Below are 20,728 nucleotides of genomic sequence, written 5' to 3' on the forward strand. Positions count from 1 at the left end.
ATTTTTTTCTTTAAAAAAAACCCAACAACAAAAAACTGAACAGCAAATGGTAGTTCCGGATTGTAGCAATCTTATAAACAAGCAGTTAAATAATTAATTGCCCAAAGAGTGATCCAAAATACCACATGTGAGTAAGTGACCATCTCACAATGGAAATTTACTAGTAATTTTTCTTGATTTTTATTTCAGTCAGCAATTTCATTAACCTACTTTTTTCCCGGGAGGGGGCAGCATCCAAGGAAATAAAGCAGTCAAAAAAGAACAGAAATAAAATAAAACAAAGCAGCAGGAGGAGGAGGAAGAGAGACTGAGCTGAGAAACGTATATTGTACAACACTACGAGACTATGAGGTTACACAACCAGTTAATTTGGCTCCTCTAAAGCACTCCAGCCTCTTTTAATGCCTTAGAACAATGCGATTTCTCCACACCTCACCTGGTCCCCGATGCTGCAAACATGTTCATGCTTAATTTAAAGCCCAAACAGTGCCGTGATGGACGGCAAGGACAGGAAATTTACTCTCCTGTCTAAAATAAAGCAGCCGCTCAAGCGTTTGCAGGATCAGGGCTTTAGTGGCTTGTCGGTATATTGAGGATTAAACAGCAGAACAGGAGCACGCCAGGGGACAGCTAGTGCCAGGACAATGGAGGCTGCAGAGCACCCAAGCGAACCCCACAGACTCTTTTCTGTAAGCGGGGCCAGGCTGCGGAGCCAGACATGCTACCAGCGCCCCCCGTGTGAAGTCGGACCCGAGCTGTTGGCGCTCAGTCAGCCCCCTCTGGCTCCGTGGGGCAGGAGCCCGCCCCCCGCAGCGTCTTTCCGTCTCCCAGCGCCAAAGCCCCGGCCCCCCTCTCCCGGCCGAGCCCCCAGCGCTCCACGCCCGGACTCCTAGGGCGCGAGCGGGTGAGAGCCCCGCGCTGACCTGGGCGCGGCCCGGGAAGCCCCCAGCCGGACAAGCCGCCTCCAGTCTCACGAGTTCAGCCGGCCCTGGCCGCGGGGGGAGGAACCCGCTGTCTCCTCCCCCTGCCCCGCACGCTACGCGCCGAGCAGAGCGGAAGCGGCGGCGGCGGGCGGGGGTGAGAGGTGAGCGGCGGCCGCCCCGGGAGGAGGATGGTGGGAGCGGCGGCGTCCTGCGGTGAGTGCCCCTGGCCGGGCAGCTGCCTCCTTTCCCCGGGGAAGGCGGCGCGGCTGGTGCTGCGGCCGCCCGGGGCGGGGATGTGATGACAGCGCCGCACAAAGCGGACCCGGCAGCCCCCGAGCGGGTCTTTCTTCTGGGGGGTCCCTAAGGAACCTTTTCCTTTGGGCGGAGGGTCTGTGCGCGTGGGAGCTTAGGCGCGCTCTTGGGATCGGGGATTTGGGGCTCCCCGGGGGTTATTTTGGGGGTAGGATCTCTGGGATTTTTATCTGGCGCGGGGGGAAGGGTAAGGAGGGAGGTGTATCTGGGAGTCTGCTGCCTTCCTACCTGGCAGGCCGTGGGAAGGAGTGTTTCTGTGGGGAGTAGGGAGTGTCTGTGTGGGAGCACCGCGCTAGGGGTGAGCAGGTGTCGGCAGGCTGGTCTCCAGAGTGCAACAGGGATTATTGCCAGGGAGGGTTTATCGCTTGACCTTATCATGGTTTCTCTTTATTGCAGCTCTGGTTGGAAGTGCTTTGGACACATTAGTTTAATATCCAGCTCCTGGGTGATTTGGATCCAAGGTGAGCAGAAACCAGCTCCTGCAGAGCATATATAGATTTCTCTTCTTGCAGTTCCCACCTGTGCTCTGTAGCTTCCAGATTCTTTTGGAGCCTGTGGGACCCCAAGATTTAGCAGAGAAACCTCAACCTGGCTATCCCCAGCTCTAGTGGTGACCCTGGGGTTACAAAGGCACACTGTTGGATTTCATTGGACAGTTAAGCTTTGCAAATGTAATTTTAGTTTTGTAACTTGTATTGCCTTTGTTTATATTTTTTTTTATAGCCAGCTGGGGCCAAAAGCAGTTTTTTTTGTACTTAGCATGGTCTGTGTTGATTTTTGACCTTGAACGCAGAGCAACTTTCTCTATCTTTGGGCCAAGCTGAATTTCAAATTAACTCTTTTCTTTTTTTAATAGACAAATTGCTCACACTATGTCAGAGGCTTTTTGATGATTAAAAGCTTTTTTGAGATGTATGATTTTATTTAGGTTGAAGGTACATTTTAGTGGGCATTGTTTAGCTGAATTTTTACTCGTGTAAAGATTTCAATTCTTTAAATACCTGCAGGTTGTTGGACCGTAATGTACGTACATGAAATATGCTAGGGTACTCTTAGGGGGTGAAGTGGAATGTTTAGACCGTTTTCCACCCATTTTCCACACACACACACACACAGGGAGGATGCCCTGTCTGCGCTAGAGGCACATAAACTAAGGATTTTTTCTACAGGGTACTTACACAGGAGAGGCTAACGAGGATGGTCACAACCCTTCTACATTTTCCTTCAGCAAAGAGCGTCGGCTAGTTTTAGGGAGACTGCGTCGCTTACTTTGATTGCATTCAGTGAAATGATCAGACTGTTAGTAGCCCACACAGAAAGGAAAGGGGAAGGGAAGATGGGTTCACACGCTCCTAGACCCAAGTAGCTTTCTCGCTGGACGATGCCAGGCTGAGTCAGCCCACCGTGGGTCGGACCTTTTAAAATACTCTAGGTACCGGGCTTGCGTTAGAGTAGTCTTGGTCACTGAGCTTTTGCTTCGCAGAGTACTTTGGGCGTCTTGCAGTAACAATCACTCACACTGGTGTACACACACACACACACACACCAAGGCCTTTATTTTCATATACCACGATGCATTTGTACTTTACATCTGGACTCAATACTATGAGGCGGTATAACAACCCCTTTAGAGGCGGTAAAAACCCCTCAGCACCGGTGCATACCTCATGCAGTTCCCTATGCATTAACCTTATTGGCCAACCAAGCAGTTCCCCAGTACTGCTTCAACCTAACCTTGCTGGAGGTGGCAAAACCATTTCCCAATACCACTCTGCATCTGATCTTGCTGCACAGTCAATAAGTTCAGATGGCGTAAGCCCAACAGGGACAGAAGGCCCCACAGATAGTCCTCCTTCGACACCCCAATAGAGATTTCAAAAGGTCTCATACCTCTCTTGTGGCTCCATGGGGTTCAAAGGGGAATGATCTGTAGCAGCTGCCTGTGTCTCAGTAGGCGTTGCCATCGCGGACGAGCCCCCAAATTGTCGGAGAAAAACTTAGTTCTTGCTTTTTGTTTGGGTGCAGCAAAGCTAGATACTTTATTCTGTTTAGCAGCTACAACAGGGAGAGAGTGCATTAGGACATAGGGTTTTTCCTTCCTAGACAGGTCTCTCAACAGGTAAACAATTACAGCAAGCATTTATACTTTTGTTACAGACAATAATAAGCAACAGCTGCATTTTGTTTATACATCGGTCATCCTGATATCTTGTTTTTATCACTTAACAGATGCCAGTCTATATTGTATTATTTATACAAGGTCGAAAAACAACTTCTCACACAGTTCTTTTTTACTTGCCTTACACAATTTTTGCTTTTACAAATCTTGCGTTATTAGGGTTCCAGCTAGTCTAACTCTTGCTAACAGAGACTGTCATGCATGAAGATCCCCTACAAATCCCTGTCAGTTCTTTCTGTACTTCCACAACTATTATCTTTATAATGTATGCTACAATACATTTACTGGTAAATTATGAAGTATCATAACTACATATAATTACAATGCAACTACAGTTGTCTAGACTGTAAATGAACAAGTACATTCATAGGAAGATGTGCAAATCTTGGAATACATTTAATTTTTCTTTGACTTTAGATTAAATAAGAGTTCAAATACATTGTTAAAAGTTGCTATGTAATCCAAATTCCTCAGCCCTCCCCATAAATCAATAGGTAGTACCAGTGTCACTGAGAGTAACAATATAAGGCTTGCATTATGAGCTTATGCTTATTCACTTTTTGAACTATAATTATCAGCTAAGTCTTCAGGTGGTGCAAATCACCTTACGTCCAATGAAATCAATACAGCTATAGAAATGAAGGGCTGGAAAGGACCTCAACAGGTCATCTAGTCAATCCCCCTGTGCTGAAGTAGGATTAAGTAATGCCTAAGTAAGACCATCCCTCTGCTGATTTACACTATTTGAGGATCTGCTCTTACACGTTCACATTGAGCTTAGTTTAAAATAAAGTTACTGTTCCTCTTTTCTGCCCACTCACTTTAATGGATATGACTGAATTTAGCTTGACTGACTAGCTCTGACCAAGGTGGTGGTGGTGGTGGTGATGGTGAATGTTCATGTAATATCAAATTAGTTCACTCTCTCAAACATTTTGTAATGTTACTTAACAACCTTCTGACTTCATTTTGCAGATCCTATAAGACAATGTCAACTGGAAGGATACGAACAAAAAAAAAGTCATCCTCTTTGGACCAGTCTCCAGATAACCTTCCTTTGAGGAGTTCTGGGAGACAGGTACGTAAGTGTTAAAAATTATATATTTAAAACTACATATAATTGATTATTGGAGTATGTATTTCTTTAACATTTATTATAATAGGACTCCGCTGTACTGCCTGAAAGGGTTACACCCAGTTACCACAAACAGAGGAGAAGTATTTGGAAGTGTCCATGTCATAAACAGATAGCTAAGGGTTAATGTTCTTTTACCTGTAAAGGGTTAACAGAGGGAACCAAACACCTGACCAGAGGACCAATCAGGAAACAAGACTTTTTCAATTCTGGGTGGAGGGAAGTTTTGGGTGAGAGTTCTTTGTTCTTTGTCTTGGTTCCGTGACCCTCTCGGCTCTGGGAGTGATCTCTCTATCTCCAAGTTTTCTATTCTGTTTCCAAGTTGTAAGTACAAGGATAGTATGACAATAGGTTTATATATATATTTTTTTGTATTTACATGTGTGTAGTTGCTGGAATGTGTTGAATTGTATTCTTTTTGGATAAGGCTGTTTATTCATTTTTTCCTTTAAGCAATTGACCCTGTATATTGTCACCTTGATACAGAGACCAATTTTATGTCCTTTTTCTTTCCTTTTTATATAAAGCTTTCTTTTTAAGATCTGTTGGAGTGTTTTTCACTGGTTAAGGCTAAGAAATGAAGGGAGGGGGAAAATCTCTTTGTGTTAGATTTACTAAGCCTGACTTTGCAGGGGGGAGAGAGATTTGATCTCTCGGTACTTGTGTTTCAAGGACTTTAAGCAGGGAATCTCCTAGAGTACCCAGGGCGAGGAAATCTGGGAGGAGGATTCACGGAGCTTGAATCTGTATATCTCTCCAGGAACCCAGGGAGGGAACACCTGGAGGGGAAGAGGGAGAAGGGAAGTGGGTTATTTCCCTTTGTGGTGAGACTCAGGGCATCTGAGTCTTGGGGATTCCCCAGGGAAGGTTTTGGGGAGACCCGAGTGAGCCAGACACTGGAATTCTGGCTGGTGGCAGCAATATCAGATCCAAGCTGGTAATTAAGTTTGGAGGTTGCATGCTAGCTTCTCATGTTCTGAACTCTAAGGTTCAGATCTGAGTAGGACAGTTATGACAGTCCAAAGAGAAGGTGAGAACATTTTACAACTCCAGAAAAAGACAGGAAGGGGGCTCTTATAAAGTATTGGATAAGACAAAGGTGTAATTTAGGCAAAGGCCCTGATGTTGCAATGGGCTCCACCTCCATGGGGGAGGGTAGGAGGGGGTGGGTCAGACCATTTTGAATTTATCCACTTGTAGTAAAGCTGTTTGAATAATTGCTGGCTGTATTTTGAAAATAAAGTCAGTGAGTCTTTGGAGTACATCCATACAGAGAAGGTGGCAGGATTGAGGCCTAGACAGACCATATAAATTGGACACACAATGCCCAGAGTGACCAGGAGGATGGTTCTGTATTGGAGTTTTGTTGTTTTAAAAATTAATTTATAAATTTTAGGAGCCGATGACACTCTCTTTAATAATGTATATTAACATTGATTGGCTTTGTGCAACAAAAGAATTTTAATGAGAGATTGGAGTGATGGTGCTAGAAACACTGGGATCCAAAGGAATGTAAATATTAATTTTAAACTGGAAGCCTTACTTTATCAATTCTTTAAGGGTGTCAGTTAAAAGACTAAATCAAGAAGCCTTTCACTTAAATAGACGTTGCTAAGATTGTTGGATCTTTAAAAGTGACCTTCCTTGACAGTTGTCAAGTTGTCCTACGCTGCTATGGATTCTAAAGATCTGATTTATATTATTTTAGCCATTCATTGCCGTGCTCTGAATTATGAAACAAAGGAATCTTTGGGTGTTGCACTGTAGAAAATTCAGCGCCATTGTCATTTCCAGTGACATATCCCATGAGAGTTCAATTCTAACTATTCTTTATTAGGTGAAGAAGAAGGCGGCTGAAGCGGCAGAGGATGATGATGACGCATCAGAGAAGAAATATAGAAAATGTGAAAAAGCAGGGTGCACTGCAACATGTCCTGTTTGCTTTGCAAGTGCTGCTGAAAGGTTTGTCTTTCTGTATTTACATACCTATGTTTTTGACAAAATCTCTTAAATCTACAGGCAAAAGTGAGAGGTACTAGTGTAATGCTGGTTGTAGTGCTAGTGAATCATCGCAAACAGCATCTCTTACAGATGACTTTTTGCAGTGTATTGCCAATAACGTTTCTCAAGGATAAGGGTTGTCAATGCACTGTTCCCTGGCACAAATTTTGTTTTTTGTGAAATTAAAGGCGTATTTATGAAACATACACAGAAGAGCTTCCCTCAAAACACAAAATGAAACCATCATATACTATCCTCTACTACTTCTGTATTGTTGTAGTGTTCTGTAATCTCTGGTTGATATGATGAGTCTGCAAGATTGGCTCTGAAGCCTTAAAAACTATTTGCATTATAACATCCTGTTTTCACTCAGGACCAACTTCCTGTTCAGCTTTTATATGAGTACTTTTTTATTTTAACATTCTGAATTTAGAGGTATGCGAAGTAAAGCATTACTGTATCGGCAGGGTTTATAATATGCAGCATGTTACTCTAAATGTATGTGGCAATGTCCCCTCTCAGTCTAATGTTGTGCTATTAATTTGGCTATGATATACAATTATTTTATGCTGCCTCCAAGTTTTAAATTGTGTATGCATTGCATCTTTTTATATTGAGAGGGAATTTCTGCATTATAAAAGTTGTCATAGGAAAGCTGGAAGTTTTGGCAACTGAATACATGGCATATGGGACTTTTGATACCCAGGAAACCATGGGAAGTGATTTTAAATGTTGGTATTCAGCAGGCAATTAAGACATTTTAATCATTTTTAAGTCTTATTGTGTTGGTGTTATTTTTTAAAAATTCTTCCATATGATCATTTATTGGAAATCAGGTCATTTCATGGCTAGCCCGCTCAGGCACCATTGTGCTTTGCCACCACATAATTTTAATTTTAGAGGAATATTTAATTGACTTTACTGGTTTGTTGCTTGAATAAGGCATGCAGGATTAATTGCTTTGTCTAATGAATGTAATCCTTATATATATGTGACAATAAAAGAGAATGAACACTTGCAATGTGTAATTTATATAGATTTTTGTTTTCGGTTAAAATAGCAACCAAGTCAGTAATTTTATATAATTGAAAATAATTGGACAATAGATATTTCATATACCTAGACCTAGCAGCGAGTTGTTCTATATTTATGGTTTAATCAGCCTATGAATTTGAGAAGAAAATGTCCCATGCTTTGCTTTTTTTTATAATTATAAGCTCTTTGAGGCTGGGACTGTGTTTTCCTGTGTGTAGGTAAATGTGTGTTGACACGGTATAAATAAGAGTCATAATTATCAATATCCAGCAACCTCCTCTGAGATCTGGCTCAGGGCATGTCCAATTGACCATAGTGAAGAGAAGCTGCTGCAATCTCAGAGCAGTACATGACATACATTTTGCCACCTTTGCTTCTTGTATTGCTCGTGATGAAATATGAGATCTTTGATACAGTTAAAATTATTTTTTAATTATTTTTATTATTCCTACTTTGGTTACTGTAGTGCTTAGAGGCCAGTGCTCATTCTGCAAAGCACTGTACAAATAGTGGAGAAACAATGGAGTATCAGACTCTCTTCTCCCATGCCCTGACCTTAACATTTCTTTAAATTTTAAAATGAAGCAAAGTCCATGGGATTTTTTTTTTAAGTGTCATAATGCAGTGTACATGTTTTCTTGTGTTGTAGGTGTGCTAAAAATGGCTACACATCTAGATGGTATCATCTGTCTTGTGGGGAACATTTCTGCAATGAGTGTTTTGATCACTATTATCGCAGGTATACTTACTGAGACCATGTCTTGTTTACAGAGGTCCTGGAGAGATTGACTGGATATTAAAAATGTGAAGTCTCATTTATTGAAACAAATATTTTAAACTTTCTCCTCTCTACTGACTTTATTTTGAAGTGAGACTTAGAGACTGCTGAGTGTAAGTTGCACAAACTGCAGCTGATGTGTGGGCCTTCCATCAACCAAAGAGTGGCAATCTGAGCTACATGTCAGTTCTTCTGTGACTTGTTAAAAAAGTGTTCAGGGCTTTTTGAAAAGAGTGTAAATTAACAGAATAGAATCAACAAGTAATGAGTTGTGAGCTGTTCTTTTGGAAAATAACTCAAAAACGTCCTTATTTTTAAAGGTACATTGTAGTCTTCGAAGAATTAGATTTTTATTGGTAAATGTTAGTAAATGTCAATTTCACTATACACACACAAATCGATGAAAAACTGTTTCCGTCAATGAGCATCAAAATTTACAGATAGGCAAAGTAAGACACATGCTGCTTGAGAACTTGTTAGAGTTTGATTTAAAGAATATTTACTTTGTATATTTTGACATGAGCTGTTAAAACACAAATCGTCAAGTTATAAAGCTTTAACTTTTTTGAATCTCAGTATCTGCTGTCATTAATTAATTATTGTCTGGCCCTCCTATAATTTCCCACAACTGTGAAAATTTAAACTAATAAAAGTAGAAAAAAGTACTTAATAAACATTGATATTATCTGTCAAAATTACAAAAAAAAATAAAAATAAAATAATAGACTTGAATTCTGCCAAGCCTAATTATAAGCAAGCCCAATTTTAACTTAAGTAAATATACTTGGAGTAAATCTAGATGAAGGTGGTAGGAATTTGGTTTTACAAAGTGCCTTTCAGATTCAAAGTATCCCAAATCAGTGAAATAATTTGATGCTTGAAGTTTACTGACTAGAAAGACTAACATGGCAGTTATGTGCTGAGCTGTAGTTCACCTTGATGTTGCATATTAGCCCTTGTATTTATTATTGAAAGGAAATGTAGGCCTACACACTTCCCTGATTGCTATCACATTTGCTTCTTTAAAGAGTGCTATCCTCAGCCTTGTGTGTGTTTGTCTCTCTCTTTTTAAACATGATTTTTTGGAATGAGTATTTGTTCTTTAAAATAGACTGGACCAGCCCACTTGCTAACTGCTTGCCATTTACTTTAACTTTCTTCTTAGTCATAAAGATGGTTATGAGAAATACACTGCTTGGAAAAGGATTTGGACCAGTAATGGTAAAAGTGAGCCCAGTCCTAAAGCTTTCATGGCTGATCAACAGCTTCCTTACTGGGTAAGGAATATAGTGGGGTGTGTGTGTGGGTGTGGGTGTGTGTATGTTTTTGAACAGTTTATAGTGTTTGAAGATCAAGTAGCAGGTTCTGCTCTGGGACTCTAGGGGGATTTCTGGTATTAGGAAGGCGGGATAAGGCAGACTCCAGATAATAATCCTGATCAGTTTCACCACTGTCAGAAATCTTTTGCAATCCTTGGCTAAGTGCTCTCTGTGCAATACTCTGTTTCTTAGTCTAATTATTGAGGCAGCAGGAAGCATTTAGGATGTAGTTCAGATGGAAGCAGATGTCCGGAGTGGGCAGGTGGTGATGGCGAAGAGGATGGTAACACTAGGGAAAACGGAGAGAGAGGGAGAAAACCAGCCATAAGGGAACAGAGGGTGAGTAAAATGAATGGGAAGGGAGTATACCTTCATTGGAGGGGGGTGGAATGGAAGGGAGAGTTCAGGAAGCAATGAACAATATAGATTTAATCCTGAGACGTACTGCTTACTTTCAAACCCCAATGAAATAAGTGGGAATTGTGTGCTCAATACATCGTAGAATTAAGTCCTATCAGTGAAATTCATCCTCATGCAGAACACCAGCAGAAAGTCTATGCGCAGCTTAAGTCTTATTTACACGCTGTGGTCTTAGGTGACTGATAGGCCTTGTCCTTGCCATCTGCATAAACACATAGGGAGTAAGTAGGCTTAAACTGTGCATAACTCTTGTACTGGTTCTCTGCATGAGGATGAATTTCACTTTATGTGAATAATGTATTTAAGAACTCCTTTGCATCTTCCTTCTTACCTACGCATTAGTTATGGTCCCAAAATAGATTTCCTATTACGTTCCTTTGCTGGTGTTTGTTGCATCATGTAATTGACTCGGATTATAGATCAAGCTCAAGTTAAAATATGTTTGTTTTTCACTTCTAGGTGCAGTGCACAAAACCAGAGTGTGGGAAATGGCGTCAGCTGACTAAGGAAATCCAGCTGACATCGCAGATAGCAAAAACGTACCGATGTGGTATGAAACTGAACAATTCTACTAAGGTAACAGCAACACTGTTTGCCCCTACTTAAGCTGCAGTTAAGGTGGTTCTTTCATTATAGTCATTAACTATGCTTTTTTTTTTCTTTTAACGTTTATACTTGTTAGAATGATGAGTTGAATATCTTAGGAGCTGTATAGTTTGTATTCTACAGCAATTTAAATGTTTCCCTCAGGAGAGTGATGAAAGTGCAATATCCAAAACATCATTTGTAGAAATGCCCATGCAATTACTTGTAAAATCAAGCTTCAAAATGCTAAGAGATCAGTCTCCATGAAAGTCGCTGCTTCCAAAATGTGTGTGCCTTTCCAATATCCTTTTTTGGTTTGTGTTTTTCTTTTTTTTTTTTTTTTTTTTTAACTAGTCAAAACATCTGAAATGTCCAGTGGCTCTTTTTTTTTTTTTAGTTTTTTAATGTGCATCTGTACTGGACAACTGAAATGAAAGGATTCAGATTTAAGAGGAAGATAGTAAACTCCTAGAAGTCATTGTAGTATCTTACTAGCAGTACTAGCATTATGGTTGAGGAAGGACTTTTGTTGCGAGTCTGCTTTCAGACATTTAAGGTGAAATTCTGGCGCTACTGATGTCAGTGGGGCCAGTAGTTCACCCTTTAATTCTTTGATCAAGATAATTTACTCATGGAATCTTCCTGGAATATCTGATAAAATTACATCTGGCTGTTTTTTGTTTTGTTTTGTGGAATTTTAACATGAAACACTTTTTTCACCTGCTAAGACACTTTTAGATATCTCTGAAATTGCTATTCAAACAACCAATTAACTTGCTATTGACATATTTCTCATTGAGTACAAGAGCCTTTAGTATGCATATGAAAGTAGTATACTGTGTATGCACAGGAAATGATTTTATTGAATGTTTGTACAATGCTGCAGATACATACATATGTGAAGAGGCAAGTACCTGGATTGCTGAGCACTGAAATACAGTGTAAGCCGAAACGCCTTTCCGTTTCCACTCAGTCCTCCAGCTAGGTATATGTTAATGTGAGATCATTAGATAGCCAAGGCCATTCAGTTCAATCAGCCAGGAACTTTATCTGCCGTGTTTGGCTTTTTAGTATTTTTTAATATGTACTGTAAAAAAAAACAAACAAAACCAAAATACTGCCATATGGTAATTATCTGTGCTATGAAAGATTAAAATAAAGCACTGTTTTTTTAAAATACATTTTTAAGTTGAAAGGAGTTGTACCAGAGTCTGATTGCTTCTTTTATGTAATATTCTTGTGTGGCTTTAGATAGTCAAATTTCTGTTTTAGATTGAGGGCTCGGACCAGTGTTCCATGCCCGAGGATCTGGTGAGTTGCCTGTACATGGCTGTTCATTTGCTCTATAGTGTAAAAATGGGATTAAAACATGGGAATGGGGTAGGTGTGTTTTTTCCCTTTCTTAGCCAGAGATCACAACTGTAGCGTCCTCTTTTGGCATGTGTGCGTTTCAGTCTCAGGAACTGAGATTGCATATGCCTCATCTGGAGGAGGATCTATTATGATAATGGGGAAGGGCTGACCCTTCAACCTTCTAATCTTTCTTCCCTCTTAGTATACATGTTCGTGTGGTTCTCATAGTCTCTGACTTGAGGCCCTGATTCTAGATCTACTCCTTATTCTAGGGTCTGATCAGGCAAAAATGGCATACATTGCCTGCACTAACATCCAGATTTGGACAGAAAATGCCCTGGGTTTTTTGGGGGATCTCCATTTTCTTTCAGGCTGGTGGCCTGTTTCATAAACTGTCTCCCTAAGTATGTGAAGAAATAAACTATTTTTTCCTAATTATTACAAAGGTTTGACTATTTTGAAGTGTGGCATTATATTTTGGTTAGACTGGGATGCCATTATGAATGGCATGACAGTGCATTGCAGCTTCTCTGCACAACATCATGTGCAATAAACTGAAGTTGGCAAGTGTATGAACAGTTCCTTTATGCCACACAATTTGTTTAGGTTAATTCTTGTTAACACTTGTGTGACCTTGTCTGTATATTTAAGCTTTTTGATATGTATTTGTTTTGCATTGTAACTATAGATCTGCAAGACTAGATTCATTGTTGCAGGGAGGGAAGAATGTAAATGAAACTGATCAATTATGTATTGCCATAAGCCTCTTAAGACAGCTAAATTCAGCTGTTTTGAATCAGAAACTATTAAAAATGCCTAGTCTGGACGAGGTGATGAGGTATTTCTCATTTTTTTTTTCTTTTTTAGCTTGCAAAATGGATGCTGTGTTTGTGGCTCTTGGCAGCTTCATTTCTGCTGCGTGTGGCAACAGTTCAGGCTTTCTAAGTCAGGCACAGGAGGGAGAGAGAGGGAAGAAAAATGTCTGGGTGATTTAAACTGTTTTGTCTTTGGGGCTGGTGCTTTTAGTGCTCTCAGATCTGAGTTTTGAGGGGTAAAATGGACAAATTGGTTCAGAGTATTGAGGCTTGTTCTCTTCTGCCTTCTCTCCTTCATCCAGAGAGTTGCTGAAGTTTCAGACCATTGGTGGTACTCCATGCTCATCCTCCCTCCTTTGCTTAAAGATAGTGTGGCAGCTCCTTTTCTCTCTGCGTACTATCCAGACTGCGTAGGCATGAGTCCCTCCTGTACCAGCACTAACCGATTACTTGGTGAATCCAACGCTGTGAAGTTAGAGCACATAAGGAGTGCACCTACGCTAGCTGGTAAGGCCTGTTTCTGTGTCTGTTTCAGGGATTATCAAACTTCATTGTACTGGGACCCCCTTCTGACAACAAAAATTATTACTTGACCACAGGAGGGGCGACCAAAGCCTGAACCCACCCCGGGTGAGAGGGCTAAGGCCCAAGCCCTCTCATCCCAGGCAGGGGGACCAAAGCCGAAGCCCAAGGGCAGGGGCTGATGTCAGAGACTGTCTAGCAACTTACTCTTCTTCAATGTATTCTGCATTTCAAGGTGATGTTTTATTTCAGAGAAAACAAAGAATTATATGAATGTCAGACTAGAACATCTATTGGTTTGGATTCCTTCTACTGCACCCATTTGTCCCACCTGTGTGTGTTACCCAGAGAGCCAAAAAAACCCTCTAACCTGGATAGGTCCAGATCTTTTCAGCTGGAAGGACAATGTCTGCATTGCAGGACTTGGAGAGTGGAGGAGGGAATAAAGCAATGAAAACTTGTAACAATCCTTAGAATTCTCAGAGATTTGAGGACTTCCTCACTACCACCCCGAGGATGGTCATTGGGCATGCTCAGTATATAATCTTAGAGTGGTCAGGAACGGACTAGTTGATACAGCAGCGTACAACTGATTCACGGCCTGTTTTTATTCCATTTCAGGGATGAACAGATACTTCCAGCCCTTCTACCAGCCCAATGAATGTGGTAAAGCACTTTGTGTGAGACCAGATGTCATGGAATTAGATGAGCTCTATGAGTTCCCAGAATATTCACGAGATCCTACCATGTACCTAGCTTTGAGAAACCTCATCCTGTCTTTGTGGTACACAAATTGCAAAGTAAGCAAGGCTGAGAGTTAATGGCATACTTTTATATTTACAAATAATGTTCTCTTAGGCACTGCCTCCAAGAAGTATGGGCAGAAGAGCCCTCCTGGAGTCTGTGTTCTATGAAGAATCTTCATTACACAAAGTAAAAATTTTAAAAATTGTAACAAAAAAAAAAAGCACTAAACAAAAAAATTGCTTATACTTAATAATGCCAAGAAACTTCCTTTAAAGTGATCTGCAAATGTTTTTGAAACATTCCAACTTTAAGATGAAAGCCCTGTACAAGCCTGGTAAAGGGAAACTTCAGAATATTTCTAAATGGCTTTTTAGGGCACTTCAGTACTTTCTGTTTATGTGAATGTTAGGTAAGCACTGATACCTGGGTAAGCGTGAGAACAGGCTCATGACAAAACTATAGCTGGGGATGACTAAGGAGGAGAATTAGAACATCAAAGCTTCTAGCATTTTAGAAACTTAGTCCAGATTGAGCACGTTATTTGCAACATAAACACCATGTAGAGAATAGGAGTCCCACAGTCACCTTCTAGTGGCAAGTGACCCCAGACATGGTTGTGGTCTTGATTCTCTCTTTGTGTATACTGATTTAACTCAGTTATCTTCACTGGAGTTACTCTTGATTTATAGTAGTATAAATAAGTTCAGAAGCCCTATTGGTTTTCTCAAAACTAAGACTTCTTGACTTAGGTCTCTTAATATAAGACTTTTTAATATGATCCTGTTTTTACTTTGGATGGAGTAGCGTACAACTTGCACAGACCTCTATTGGGTGGATCCAGAAGGCATTCAGTGGAAAAGCTTGAATAGCATCGCTGCGATATCTAAATGTACTTGACAGGCATCATGGATGTAGCTGAGGTCCACTGTACTCTCATCTCATTTATTCTGTTAATTCACTCTGTTTGGTTATGGGAGAATTGGAAGAATCAAATGGTCTAGAGATTCTCTTCCTGCAGTTGGCTCTCTTAGAAACCTGTTTGATTAGAGGTTAGACTTCAGTATCTAAATTACAGTTGAAATATGTTTTAAGCCTGAGAAAGCATGGAACATTTTGTATGAACATGTCTTTGTTTTGTTTGTTTCCCAATATGCAGGAAGCTCTTACCCCTCACAAATGTACTCATCGCATCATTGTGCGGGGGCTTGTGCGTATTCGCTGTGTCCAAGAGATGGAGAGGATACTTTATTTTATGGCACGAAAAGGGCTGATTAATACAGGGATTTTGTCAGTCAGTTCTGACCAACATCTTCTTCCCAAAGAATACCACAATGTAAGTAACCATAATGTTGATTAGTAGATAGAATATGCTGTTGCTTAATTTCTGTTTTCATGTTTGGGCTTTTGTTTCATTCTGTAATTCCAACCGTATTAGCCAGGATCATGTTTAAACCTAGCTTAGCTCTTGCTAGCAAAGTGTTAACTCCCATTGACTTCAGTGGGCGCACCAGGCGTATTGTTTCCGTGGCCATTATGGACAGGGATGAACTACACTGTAACCTGTTTTATAAACCATGGTATACACTCTGCTTTCCTCCATGGTTTAGCATAGTAATTCACTCCTGTTTACCCAGGCTAGAAAACATGGCTTTCAAGAACTGTCGTCGTCTTAGTGTATGCGCAACATGTCTCAGGTGGCACATGACCAGGATTAATCACCAAATTTGGTCTGCTGGTTGGATCATTAGCTTGCCCAGCCCAGACCAGGTACTGACAGGGAGCGTGACATGAACGCTGATCCATTTCCCACCTTCAAGGATTGTGACCAAATGGGTATTTTGTATATGACTGTCAGTTTGTGTGACACAACACTGAAATGTAGATCAAAAATGAATATGTGCTGTAAGGACATATCTCCTAGAAATTTAGACAAGTACAATTTTATGCTACATGTAAATGAAAAGTGTGTGTATTTTAAACTAGTTTTCATTATTTAATGGCTTTTGTGATCAAAGATTCTTACAAGATACATGATGCTTTTGATCTAGGTCACTTAACTTGCTTGACTTTTTATCAGCACCGTTTTAGTCAAAGTAAATTGAGACATCTGCTTTTAAAGGCCTCAAATAAACCAGTTAGTATCCCCAAAGCAGTAACTGGCCTTCCATGGACTCTAAATGAACCCTAACAGATCATGCCTTTCAAAGTTATCATCCTCTATTTTAGAGGACAGAGGCCTTATCCCACACCACTGAAATCAGTGAGAGCACAGATGTTACCTATAATGTGCAATGATTGATTTTTGGTTTTGCACCAACTGATTTCTTCTATAAGAACATTTGCTACTTTCCTTCTCTCTCTCTTTTTTAAAACAAAAAAGAAATCTGTCATTATTGTTGGGGCTGGTCCAGCAGGATTAGCAGCTGCAAGACAACTGCACAACTTTGGAATTAAGGTAAGAAGTTGTAGGATAAATAATTTTTTTTTTCAACACGTACAAACAGCAGACCTCCTGTTTCATAGGATTTAGAAACCTGTCCTTCAGTAGTGGAAAAATTAATATTCCTAATACAGATGCTTCCATAGAAGAGCCCAATAAATGTACAAAATCTAGGGTTTAATTAGGTTAAGTAATATCTGTTCGTTGTTTTAGTTCAGGTCAAACAACAAAGCAAAACAGCAGTATGTTTAGTATGTATTTTACATACTATTTTAAAAAATGACATATGAGAACAGTGTCCAGAATAGAGGGCCCCGATCCTTGACTGTGGTTCTTAGGTGCTATCATAATGTAAATAATGAGGAAAAATTAACTCTTGTTTATTAAATTAACTTTTACCAGAATTAAAAATAATTGACATGATCTCTTTATAATAAACAAGTATAATAAACTTGAGTAGTCCCATTAAAATCAGTGGAAATACTTCCACGTCTAAATGTTTGCAGGATTGGAGATTGAGTGGGAGTTGAGCACCAAGCTCCTCGATTTCTTTTGAAAATCCTTGTGACCAGATGCTTGGATGGGCCACACTCAGGGCAGACCCCAAGAAATAGGGCAGACAATCCCCAAAGCTGATGGTTTACTCTATAAGTAGATTCCCCAAGTCATTTTAAAAAAAAAAAAAAAAAAAAAAAAAGCTTCTGCAGTACCGCACTGGTTAACTGGAAGCCAAACACAGCCCCCTTTGGGGATTCCAGCCCTGGACTCCCATCCAGACAACGAAGTCTAATATAGTGAGAGATTATTGAAAACCTATTTCAGCATATGTGAGGTTCTTACTGATCCCAAAGGATCAGACACTTACCCCAGATCAGAATGTATCTGAGATCCTACCCAAATATCATGCTGTCAGTCAATCCTTAGTACATGAACTGAGGATTTATTAAGAAAATAGAGTTTTATAAAGGTTAATAGATCATATACATACAAACGATTGCTAAGTCCTTATATCAGCTTTCTAGCAGTGATGGAATAGAGTCCTGGCTTGCAAAAGTCTCTCTAGTAACTTCCAAAAGATTGGAAGGGCCTCAGTCCAGAGTTCAAGATACCCCTTTTAGTTGTAAATCCCCAGTCCAAAGAATTAGAGAAGGAAAGAGGCAACATGGAGGTGTCTCAGGTGTCTTTTATATCCTTTGCCATGTGCATGGAAATTTTCTGTCCCAAGATAGAGTCCAGGGTCACATGTCATAGAATCATAGAATATCAGGGTTGGAAGGGACCTCAGGAGGTCATCTAGTCCAACCCCATTTCCCAACTAAATCATCCCAGCCAGGGCTTTGTCAAGCTTGACCTTAAAAACCTTTAAGGAAGGAGATTCCATCACCTCCCTGGGTAACCCATTCCAGTGCTTCAGCACCCTCCTAGTGAAAAAGCTTTTCCTAATATCCAACCTAAACCTCTCCCACTGCAGCTTGAGACCATTGCTCCTTGTTCTGTCATCTGGTACCACTGAGAACAGTCTAGATCCACCCTCTTTGGAACCCCCCTTCAGGTAGTTGAAAGCAACTATCAAATCCCCCCTCAATCTTCTCTCCTGCAGCAGGGGTGAAAGTAATTTAAAGGACTTGCCGGTACTCCAGAGTCCTGCGGAGGGGGAGGGGCTCAACCGGAAGAGGCATGGCCTCTATCAGAAGAGCTGGGGCCTTTAAATCCCTAGGCTTTTAAATCAGGATTTAAAGGGCTCAGGGATTCTGCTGAAGCTAGGAACCAGGCCCTTTAAATCACCCCTGGAGCTGCCAGCTGCAGAGGTGGCTGGGAGCCCTGGGGTTTGGGCAGGGGTGAAAGTAATTTACATATGGTCCAATCGCAAGCAACCCACCTCTCCTATGTACTTCATGGATCCCTCCCATTGCATGACATAGATAAAGAAAATAAAGCTACTATTACTACTATCAGTACTGTCTGTAATAAAACTTTACTATTGGAATAAGCCTGAAAAAGTGAAAACTCACTGTCACATTTTTCTCCGTGCCTTCCTTCCTCCTCCAGCCAGGCTGCGGACACTAGGCTCCATGCTTTCTCCCTGCCTGGCACTGAGCAGCAGCTGCAGGGGCTTCCCTCTAGCTTGCAGCAGGGAGCAGGGAGAGTGGCTGAGGGAGGGAGAAGCCTGCCTCCTGCGTAAGAACAGTTTAAACTCAGCTGTTCCCTGCGCGGTTCAGTAACATTTCAAAGAGGATCTGCAAGCAGTTTGGACATCACAGCCATGATCCTCTGCTGGGGAGGGAATGGGATAGATTTGAACTTGGAAATGGTTCCTGATTTTGATTGTGTTTTTTGTGTATAGGAGATCCCTTCATCCCAGGGTCAGAAAAGAACTGCCCCTGCCATGTTCATACACACACACTCCCCCACCCCCGACAACAACTAGGAGTGAAAGTAACAAGGCTTCTAACCCTGGGGGCTGAACTGCGTAGGGAACAGCTGAGTTTAAACTGTTCTTATGCAGGCAGCAGCAGGCATCTTAGCCAGTGTCCCTACTGCAAGCTAGAGCCTAGAGGAGAACCCCTGCTGGGAGTGGGGCAGGAGGAATGCAGAGCCTTGTCTGCAGCCTGGCTAGAGGAGGGGGAGGGAGGAGACAAGAAACCAACGTGACAGTGAGTTTTCCCCTTCCACATGCTTTTATTAGCTCTGGATTTAAGTTGTGCAGCCAAATACTTGTATTTGTTGTGTATATTAGTATTGGAGACTAGACCCCCTCATCCTGGGGCCAGACAAGGACTGTCCCTGCAATGGTCAAACACACCCTCCCCACTCCCCCCAGCTACTGTGAGTGAAATTAACAAGGATGTCAGAAACTACTCCTAACCCCCAGGGCTGAACTTCTCAGGGAACAGCTGAGTTTAAACTATTCTTATGCAGGGGGCAGGCTCCTCCCTCCCTCAGGCAGTCTCCTTTTCTTACCGGCACGTACCAGCTTACTTTCACCTCTGTTGTGCAGACTAAATAATCCCAGTTCCTTCAGCCTCTCCTCATAAATCATGTGTTCCAGCCCCCTAATTATTTTTGTTGGCCCCCACTGGACTCTCTCCAATTTTTCCACATCCTTCTTGTAGTGTGGGGCCCAAAACTGGTCACAGTACTCCAGATGAGGCCTCACCAATGTTGAATAGAGGGGAATGATCATGTCCCGCGATCTGCTGGCAATGCCCCTTCTTATACAGCCCAAAATGCTGTTAGCTTTCTTAGCAACAAGGGCATACTGTTGACTCATATCCAGCTTCTCATCCACTGTAACCCGTAGGTCCTTTTCTGCAGAACTGCTGCCTAGCCATTCGGTCCCTAGTCCGTAGCAGTGCATGGGATTCTTCTCTCCTGAGTGCAGGACTCTGCACTTGTCCTTCTTGAACCTCATCAGGTTTCTTTTGGCCCAATCCTCTAATTTGTCTAGGTCTCGCTGTACCCAGTCTCTATCCTCCAGCGTATCTACCACTCCTCCCAGTTTAGTGTCATCTGCAAACTTGCTGAGAGTGCCATTATCACAAGTTCTCACATGCTTTGCTGACTCATGCAGCTATTTGCCATATTCTTTCCGAGATGTCCACAGGAAAGGCTTACTGGGCAGGATGAATTTCTTTAATGACCCATTGTGAACTGAGTGTCCTTAATTGACCATCAGCACATAGCTGTCTAATGCTGATGTAAGTCTACCTAGAGGGTGTCACCCAGGAACAATACACATGTTGGAGATACAAATACATAACCAACATTCGTAACTTTGGATACAAAGATCATACGTGGACTTAATCAGAATAGTCATATTTTGACAGATTGTAACTTTTCCATTTTGACACCTAACATGATACACTTTATGCAAGACTAATGGAAATTGTGTAACGGAGTAACAACAGTGATATAAATGGTCACCTTTCTTATGCACAGCGTCACAATCCAGAAGGCTGGAATTCTGCCCCATTTTCAACCCATTCCATGATTGCTGAATCACAAATGCACGTTGTCTTCCTTGTCCATTGTGTCAGTCATGCAGAAATCTATTTTGCAATGAATTATATTAATATATCAAACAGCAAAAACAGTTTTAATTGAAAATATTGCTTATCCTTTTAGAAAATATGTATTTTCAGTATAGGAAATGTATATTAAATG

At 41.2% G+C, this 20,728-nt stretch overlaps 2 protein-coding genes across 6 annotated transcripts in view; one reads left to right on the plus strand and one right to left on the minus strand.

The window, feature by feature from the left end:
• Nucleotides 1-20,728, minus strand: part of TPMT (thiopurine S-methyltransferase) — a 270,354-nt gene that overhangs the window by 17,471 nt on the left and 232,155 nt on the right. The window contains exons 1-2 of one of the 5 annotated variants that reach the window (XM_050941660.1): nt 18,577-19,213; nt 17,430-17,496 (exon numbers count right to left, since the gene is read on the minus strand). The gene's annotated coding sequence lies outside the window, so the exon portion shown is untranslated. The other 4 variants (XM_050941661.1, XM_050941659.1, XM_050941657.1 and 1 more) reach the window with 4 other exon arrangements.
• The window catches only part of KDM1B (lysine demethylase 1B), a 44,060-nt gene continuing 24,367 nt past the window's right edge, over nt 1,036-20,728 (plus strand). The window contains exons 1-12 of the mRNA XM_050941580.1: nt 1,036-1,136; nt 1,632-1,696; nt 4,390-4,492; nt 6,387-6,511; nt 8,235-8,324; nt 9,529-9,640; nt 10,562-10,678; nt 11,960-11,998; nt 13,158-13,362; nt 13,999-14,177; nt 15,281-15,457; nt 16,505-16,579. Coding sequence (XP_050797537.1) covers nt 4,403-4,492; nt 6,387-6,511; nt 8,235-8,324; nt 9,529-9,640; nt 10,562-10,678; nt 11,960-11,998; nt 13,158-13,362; nt 13,999-14,177; nt 15,281-15,457; nt 16,505-16,579 — 1,209 coding nt within the window. The 5' untranslated portion in view covers nt 1,036-1,136; nt 1,632-1,696; nt 4,390-4,402. The remainder of the gene's footprint in view (nt 1,137-1,631; nt 1,697-4,389; nt 4,493-6,386; nt 6,512-8,234; nt 8,325-9,528; nt 9,641-10,561; nt 10,679-11,959; nt 11,999-13,157; nt 13,363-13,998; nt 14,178-15,280; nt 15,458-16,504; nt 16,580-20,728) is intronic.

This window comes from Gopherus flavomarginatus, chromosome 2, assembly GCF_025201925.1.
Source record: "Gopherus flavomarginatus isolate rGopFla2 chromosome 2, rGopFla2.mat.asm, whole genome shotgun sequence".
Lineage (NCBI taxonomy): Eukaryota > Metazoa > Chordata > Testudines > Testudinidae > Gopherus > Gopherus flavomarginatus.